The sequence below is a fragment of the Camelina sativa genome, chromosome 10 (assembly GCF_030686135.1).
Source record: "Camelina sativa cultivar CO46 ecotype springtype chromosome 10, ASM3068613v1".
Taxonomy (NCBI): domain Eukaryota; kingdom Viridiplantae; phylum Streptophyta; class Magnoliopsida; order Brassicales; family Brassicaceae; genus Camelina; species Camelina sativa.
The window spans coordinates 19,314,390-19,323,393 of NC_141889.1; the positions used below are offsets into that span (position 1 = coordinate 19,314,390).

At 40.8% G+C, this 9,004-nt stretch overlaps 1 protein-coding gene across 1 annotated transcript; it reads right to left on the bottom strand.

Moving 5' to 3' along the window:
- Positions 1-5,274: 5,274 nt before the first annotated feature.
- LOC147936257 (uncharacterized) lies at positions 5,275-8,330 on the bottom strand. The gene is made up of 4 exons (XM_087468654.1): positions 7,221-8,330; positions 6,869-7,079; positions 6,076-6,259; positions 5,275-6,019 (listed from the first exon to the last, which is right to left on the bottom strand). The coding sequence occupies exons 1-4, from the start codon at positions 8,328-8,330 to the stop codon at positions 5,275-5,277; spliced, it is 2,250 nt and encodes a 749-aa protein (XP_087324780.1).
- Between the last annotated feature and the right edge of the window lie 674 nt (positions 8,331-9,004).

A 9,004-nucleotide genomic window follows, 5' to 3' on the forward strand; every position in this document is an offset into this window, starting at 1 on the left:
GCTAAAACCGAGAAAACATTGATTTGAAGTAGTAAACAGCTTTGTTACTGTTTCTAGGATAAGAATGTGCGACATTACAATGCATTTTACTAATTTTAAGAGTTCAGGATGAATTTCGAGTGTTTAGGCAACACTTTAACCTGTTTTATCCCAAAACAGTCTTAAACCGAGAGAAAACATTGATTTGAAGCATTAAACAGCTATGCTACTCTTTCTAGAGTCAAAATATGTAACAATCAAATGCATTTGACTAATTATAATAGTTCGGGTTGAATTTGGAGTGTTTAGACACCACTTTTACCCATTGTATCCCGAAACAGGCTAAAACCGAGAAAACATTGACTCTAAGCAGTAAACAGCTTTGTTACTGTTTTTAGGGTCAAAATGTGTGACAATACAATGCATTTGACTAATTTCCAGAGTTCGGGATGAATTTGGAGTGTTTAGAAAACACTTAAACCCATTTATCCCAAAACAAGCTTAAACCGAGAAAACAGGCTAAAACCGAGAGAAAACATTGATTCGAAGCAGTAAACAGCTATGTTAATATTTCTAGGGTCAAAATATGTAACAATCCACTGCATTTGACTAATTATAAGAGTTCGGGTTGAATTTGGAGTGTTTAGAGACCACTTTTACCCATTTTGTCCCGAAGCAGCCAAAAACCGAGAAAACATTGATTCTAAGTAGTAAACAGCTTTGTTACTGTTTCTAGGGTTACAATGTGTGACAGTCCAATGCATTTGCCTAATTGTAAGAGTTCAGGATGAATTTGGAGTGTTTAGACAACATTTAAACCCATTTTATCCCAAAACAAGCTTAAACCGAGAAAACAGGCTAAAACCGAGAGAAAGCATTGATTCGAAGCAGTAAACAACCATGTTACTCTTTCAAGGGTAAAAGTATGTAACATTCCAATCCTTTTGACTAATTATAAGAGTTCGGGTTGAATTTGCAGTGTTTAGAGACCACTTTTACCCATTTTGTCCCGAACCAGGCAAAAACCAAGAAAACATTGATTCTAAGCAGTAAACAGCTTTGTTACTGTTTTTAGGGTCAAAATGTGTGACAATACAATGCATTTGACTAATTGTAAGAGTTCGGGATAAATTTGGAGTGTTTAGAAAACACTTAAACCCATTTATCCCAAAACAAGCTTAAACCGAGAAAACAGGCTAAAACCGAGAGAAAACATTGATTCAAAGCAGTAAACAGCTATGTTAATATTTCTAGGGTCAAAATATGTAACAAGCCAATCCATTTGACTAATTATAAGAGTTCGCGTTGAATTTGGAGTGTTTAGAGACCACTTTTACCCATTTTGTCCCGAAGCAGCCAAAAACCGAGAAAACATTGATTCTAAGTAGTAAACAGCTTTGTTACTGTTTCTAGGGTTACAATGTGTGACAATCCAATGCATTTGCCTAATTGTAAGAGTTCAGGATGAATTTGGAGTGTTTAGACAACATTTAAACCCATTTTATCCCAAAACAAGCTTAAACCGAGAAAACAGGTTAAAACCGAGAGAAAGCATTGATTCGAAGCAGTAAACAACTATGTTACTCTTTCAAGGGTAAAAATATGTAACATTCCAATCCTTTTTGACTAATTATAAGAGTTCGGGTTGAATTTGCAGTGTTTAGAGAACACTTTTACCCATTTTTCCGGAACCAGGCAAAAACCAAGAAAACATTGATTCTAAGTAGTAAACAGCTTTGTTACTGTTTCTAGGGTCACAAAGTGTGACAACCCAATGCATTTGGCTAATTGTAAGAGTTCGGGATGAATTTGTAGTGTTTAGACAACATTTAAACCCATTTTATCCCACAACAGGGTTAAACCGAGAAAATAGGCTAAAACCGAGAGACAAAATTGATTCGAAGCAGTAAACAGCTACGTTACTCTATCTAGGGTCATAATATGTTACAATCCAATGCATTTGACTTATTAGAAGAGTTCCGGTTAAATTTGGAGTGTTTAGACATCAATTATACCCATTTTGTCCCGCAACAGGCTAAAACCGAGAAAACATTGATTTGAAGTAGTAAACAGCTGTGTTACTGTTTCTAGGATAAGAATGTGGGACATTACAATGCATTTTACTAATTTTAAGAGTTCAGGATGAATTTGGAGTGTTTAGGCAACACTTTAACCTGTTTTATCCCAAAACAGTCTTAAACCGAGAGAAAACATTGATTTGAAGCATTAAACAGCTATGCTACTCTTTCTAGAGTCAAAATATGTAACAATCAAATGCATTTGACTAATTGTAATAGTTCGGGTTGAATTTGGAGTGTTTAGACACCACTTTTACCCATTGTATCCCGAAACAGGCTAAAACCGAGAAAACATTGACTCTAAGCAGTAAACAGCTTTGTTACTGTTTTTAGGGTCAAAATTTGTGACAATACAATGCATTTGACTAATTTCCAGAGTTCGGGATGAATTTGGAGTGTTTAGAAAACACTTAAACCCATTTATCCCAAAACAAGCTTAAACCGAGAAAACAGGCTAAAACCGAGAGAAAACATTGATTCGAAGCAGTAAACAGCTATGTTAATATTTCTAGGGTCAAAATATGTAACAATCCACTGCATTTGACTTATTATAAGAGTTCGGGTTGAATTTGGAGTGTTTAGATACCACTTTTACCCATTTTGTCCCGAAGCAGGCAAAAACCGAGAAAACATTGATTCTAAGTAGTAAACAGCTTTGTTACTGTTTCTAGGGTTACAATGTGTGACAATCCAATGCATTTGCCTAATTGTAAGAGTTCAGGATGAATCTGGAGTGTTTAGACAACATTTAAACCCATTTTATCCCAAAACAAGCTTAAACCGAGAAAACAGGCTAAAACCGAGAGAAAACATTGATTCGAAGCAGTAAACAACCATGTTACTCTTTCAAGGGTAAAAATATGTAACATTCCAATCCTTTTGACTAATTATAAGAGTTCGGGTTGAATTTGCAGTGTTTAGAGACCACTTTTACCCATTTTGTCCCGAAGCAGGCAAAAACCAAGAAAACATTGATTCTAAGTAGTAAACAGCTTTGTTACTGTTTCTAGGGTCACAATGTGTGACAACCCAATGCATTTGACTAATTGTAAGAGTTCGGGATGAATTTGGAGTGTTTAGACAACATTTAAACCCATTTTATCCCACAACAGGGTGAAACCGAGAAAATAGGCTAAAACCGAGAGACAAAATTGATTCGAAGCAGTAAACAGCTACGTTACTCTATCTAGGGTCATAATATGTTACAATCCAATGCATTTGACTTATTAGAAGAGTTCCGGTTAAATTTGGAGTGTTTAGACACCAATTATACCCATTTTGTCCCGCAACAGGCTAAAACCGAGAAAACATTGATTTGAAGTAGTAAACAGCTTTGTTACTGTTTCTAGGATAAGAATATGGGACATTACAATGCATTTTACTAATTTTAAGAGTTCGGGATGAATTTGGAGTGTTTAGGCAACACTTTAACCTGTTTTATCCCAAAACAGTCTTAAACCGAGAGAAAACATTGATTTGAAGCATTAAACAGCTATGTTACTCTTTCTAGAGTCAAAATATGTAACAATCAAATGCATTTGACTAATTATAATAGTTCGGGTTGAATTTGGAGTGTTTAGACACCACTTTTACCCATTGTATCCCGAAACAGGCTAAAACCGAGAAAACATTGACTCTAAGCAGTAAACAGCTTTGTTACTGTTTTTAGGGTCAAAATGTGTGACAATACAATGCATTTGACTAATTTCCAGAGTTCGGGATGAATTTGGAGTGTTTAGAAAACACTTAAACCCATTTATCCCAAAACAAGCTTAAACCGAGAAAACAGGCTAAAACCGAGAGAAAACATTGATTCGAAGCAGTAAACAGCTATGTTAATATTTCTAGGGTCAAAATATGTAACAATCCACTGCATTTCACTAATTATAAGAGTTCGGGTTGAATTTGGAGTGTTTAGATACCACTTTTACCCAATTTATCCCGAAGCAGACAAAAACCGGGAAAACATTGATTCTACGTAGTAAATGATGAATTTAGTAGTTAGTAAGCGATTAAGTGTGTAGAGTAGAGAAACCAGAGAATCGTTGGTGAGAAGAGTATTAGAAGGAGTATATTCCTTAAGTGTATCATTACAAGGTGGCTGGAGGTCTATTTAAAGGAAACACAAGTAGGGCTACTCCCTTGGCCGAGACATACAAGTTGGATAGTGACATAAAGTGAGAGTCCCACAAATCCCTATGGTGAAAGCGACATGTTTGGTTCCCCAAACATGTGACTATCTTCTTCTCTCCTCTCTAACGGCTAACTTATGCTTCTCGATCCTTCTAATGGGCTTTAGGCTTCCCCTCTACTCCATGTAACATGAATACTCGGCCCCTTCACCTAACTTGTACGGACGGCCCGAGTTCTTCACTCGTACGGACGGTTGTACGGTCATACCTCTCAATACTCCCCCTCAAGCTTAGCCGGATGAAGTGGCTAAGCTTGGAACCCGTGAAGGATCACCTCGTTAAAAACCTTAGCATAGAAAACCACGTGGGACAAAACTATACCAAGGAAAAGAGTGTGATCTCCACAAGTTAGGTGAGTGGCCTACGGTCGTGTAGGGTCTTTGAGACCCAACTTCTGATGAATGTACTCATAAACTTGGGGACTCGCAGCCTTAGTGAAGATGTCCGCTAACTGATCTTTACTTGATGTGTGGCACGGAAGAATCACGCCCTCTTCAATCTTTTCTCGAACCTTATGGCAGTCCACCTCAATGTGCTTAGTGCGTTCATGAAAAACAGAGTTTGTGGCTATGTGAATCGCGGCTTCGTTGTCACAATGCATCATGATAGGCTGGTCAGATTCGAAGCCGAGGTCCTTGAGAAGAGCTTTGAGCCAAGTGAGTTCATTAGTGAGTTTTTTCATGGAAGTATTTCAGCTCACCAAGATCCTTAATGTCAAAAGTAGAGTTAAGAAGAGCTTTGGTGGCGAGAATACCGTCCTTATCGTCGCCGGTGAGAATGATGTCATCAACATACACAAGAACGACAACTTGACCACTGGTGGTGCGAAGGGTGAAGAGTGTATGATCCTGTTCAGACCTCTCGAAGCCATTGGTGCGAAGTGTGGAGCTAAGCTTATGATACCACGCCCGTGGCGATTGCTTCAAACCATAAATTGCCTTACGCAGGCGTAGGACCTTACCCGGAGCCACAAGATCTTCTAGACCGGGAGGAGGATGCATGTAGACCTCTTCATCGAGCTCCCCCTAAAGGAAGGCATTCTTGACGTCCATTTGCCAGAGATCCCAGGAGAGATTGGTGGCGAGCGAGAGAACAACACGGACAGTGTGAAGTTTAGCGACCGGGGCAAAGGTGTCCGTATAGTCCAAACCGTAGGTTTGTGTGAAGCCACGAGCAACGAGTCGAGCCTTGTACCGTTCTACATCGCCAGTACTCAAATACTTGATGGTAAAGACCCATTTGGAGCTCACGGCCCTCTTCCCTTGTGGAAGATCAGCCTCGTCCCACGTATGGTTACGAACCATGGCACCCGTCTCGTCAGTAATGGCATCTAACCACTCCTTATGTTCCTTTGCTTCCTCATATGTCTGAGGGATGACGTGAGCATCAAGTTTTCCAAGGAAGGCCGCATGGTCAGGTGGCACAAGGGCAAGCGAACATACAGCCTGGATAGGATGCACCACAGCTTGATTGTTGTAGTAGACCCGTTTGTCTTTCCATGTTGACGGATGAGATCTGATACGTCCACTACGTCGAGGTAGGTGTGGAGATGGACTCAAATCTTGGGATGTATCTCCTTCGTTTTGGCCAGTAGGGTTGTCAGTGTGTAAGACCGGTTCAGTGGCCGTGTCCGATTGTGGTGAGACTTCTGGTTCATCAGAGTAAGCCGTTGGCTGTATAGGGGCCTCATCTCCAGCAGTTTGATGTTGTGCGGTAGTGGGCATTGTATTGGTCCGAACATCATCATTAGGGCGTTTTGGTGCCTGCTGCCTAAATGATCGAGAAGAAACCGTAAGTTGGCCGACCGGTCGGAAGCGGAGTGAGACAAGTCTTTTAGGCTCTCCCAGTCCTTCTTATCGTAGTAACCTTGGTGTTCAACGAACTTCACATCGCGGGAGACTAGGGTCCGGCCTGTTGTTGTATCATAACACTTGTATCCTTTTTGTCCAGTTGAGTAGCCAATGAACATGCACTTGGTGCTTTTGGGGTCGAGTTTGCTTCGTTGTTCACCTGGTACCAATACAAAGCACATACACCCAAACACACGTAAGTGACTTAACGGAGGTTTTGCTTTATTGAGTACCTCATATGGCGAGACATCTTGTAGGACTTTTGTTGGCGTCCGGTTGATCAAGTAACAAGCCATCATAACCGCATCTCCCCAAAACCTCTTGGGCACATTGGTGTGAAACATCATGGACCGAGCGACCTCCATGAGATGTAGGTTCTTCCTTTCAGCCACACCGTTTTGTTGAGGCGTATAGGGGCAACTTGTTTGTTGTAATATGCCATGTTTAGAAAGATGTTCCCTTAACTTGTGACTTGTATACTCTCCTCCATTATCTGATCTTAGTACCTTTATTTTAGCATTGAAATGATTAGTGACATAATTCTGAAAGTTGACAAATGCATCATACACTCTATTTTTGGAAGGAAGCAAGGTAAGCCAAGTGTATTTAGATTTTTCATCAATAAAGGTCACAAAATACTTGTTATTGTCCCTAGATAGACATGGAGAGGTCCAAACATCTGAATGCACTAAATCAAAGCAATGATCATAAATAGTAATGGATTTAGGGAAAATAGATTTGCAATGTTTTCCAAGAATACAAGACTCACAACTAGAGTTATCAAAGTAAACATTAGGCATTATTAGTTCAAAAGCACGAGAGTGAGGGTGGCCCAATCTAGCATGCCACACCTCACTCGAGATAGTATTTAGATTCGATACAAAAGAGAAACACTTAGAAGAACTTGGTGAAGTATTCTCTAGGACATAGAGATCTCCTCTAGCATCCCCTTCTCCAAGGATCTTTCCAGTCTCAATATCCTGAAAATGTACACTATTAGGCCCAAAAATGGTGTAACAATTTAGATCAGCAGTAGCTTTCTTAACCGATAGAAGATTAGAGGTAAATGTAGGCATAAAGAAAGCTTTTGAATTTTTATCAAATAGTTTCAAGTCTCCTACTCCTTTAACTGGTATACTATCTCCATTAGCTATAATAACATTGCCTATTGCTGGTTTTATGTTGTGGATAAGGCTAGGGTTACTTATCATATGGTGAGAAGCACCCGAGTCAACAACAAGAGATTTACTAGGTTTTGAGGCAAAGAAGGTGATACCGGAGTCCTTAAGCGCAGCAATGGACTTAATGAGGGCCTCAAGGTCTGATTTCCTCACAAGGTCTCCAAATGAGGCGGCCATGGCCGTTTCCGTCATACCGCCTTGGTTAGCTGCACCTGATCCTTGGCCGCTTGACCCTTCTTGCGAGATATTGGCTTTGAACTTGGCCGGCTTGAGATGAGGGTGAAGAATCCAGCACTTGTCCTTCACATGACCTCTCTTTTTACAGTGATCACATACCATCACCCTACGGTCGTCATGTTTGTAAATCCCCTTGTTCGCGGTAGCTAGTTCTTCCTTTCCACAAAAGAGACCAAGAGATCCTTGTTCCTTTTGTACTTGAGAACAAACATCCTCAAGAGTAGGCAGCTTGTCTCCACGGAGGATATGTTTGATTAGATCATTAAACGCCGGGTTAAGGGTGAGTAAGAGGCCAAAGACCTTGTCTTGCTCCTTTCTTTCATTGAGGATGGCTGGATCGATTGTACTTGGTCGAAGCATCTCAAGTTCGGCCCATAGAGACCTAAACTTCCCAAAATGCTTCGTGAACTCCAGGTCTTCTTGATGGAGACCGTTGATCGCCTTCTTGACTTCAAACACTCGAGTCAAGTTGGTCACGTTTCCATATACATTCGCTAGCGTTTCCCATAACTCTTTAGCCGTCTCGCAGTACGAGTAGGCTTCGAGAATTGGAGCGTCTAGCGAGTTTTGGAGAATGGCAAGCACGGTCTGATCTTCTTGGAACCACTTGACTTCCTTCTCGAGATCAGCCTCCTTGTCTTCTTCTTTTTCTTCTTTGCCGTCTTCCTTGGTAGCTTTCTTGGGGAGTTGGTCCGTTTCGACATGGATCCAAAGTCCCCGGCCACTAAGCGCGGTCTTTGTGGTTCTCTTCCACAACAAATAGTTGGCCCCCTTTAAGACCACCGGAGTGACAATAGGCTTGGTAGTCTCCATGAGCAAGTTTTGCGAGAGGTAAGTGAGAAAGAGCTAAGAAATGAACCAGAGAATTGAGAAAAAGCGAGTATAGAACCAGAGAATGGCGAGACAAGATTGAAGAGAATGGAGTGTAGGAAAGAATAAGAGTTGGTTTATAGGGTCACAGATCGAAAGATTGCTCTGATACCATGTTGAATTTAGTAGTTAGTAAGCGATTAAGTGTGTAGAGTAGAGAAACCAGAGAATCGTTGGTGAGAAGAGTATTAGAAGGAGTATATTCCTTAAGTGTATCATTACAAGGTGGCTGGAGGCCTATTTAAAGGAAACACAAGTAGGGCTACTCCCTTGGCCGAGACATACAAGTTGGATAGTGACATAAAGTGAGAGTCCCACAAATCCCTATGGTGAAAGCGACATGTTTGGTTCCCCAAACATGTGACTATCTTCTTCTCTCCTCTCTAACGGCTAACTTATGCTTCTCGATCCTTCTAATGGGATTTAGGCTTCCCCTCTACTCCATGTAACATGAATACTCGGCCCCTTCACCTAACTTGTACGGACGGCCCGAGTTCTTCACTCGTACGGACGGTTGTACGGTCATACCTCTCAATACTCCCCCTCAAGCTTAGCCGGATGAAGTGGCTAAGCTTGGAACCCGTGAAGGATCACCTCGTTAAAAACCTTAGCATAGA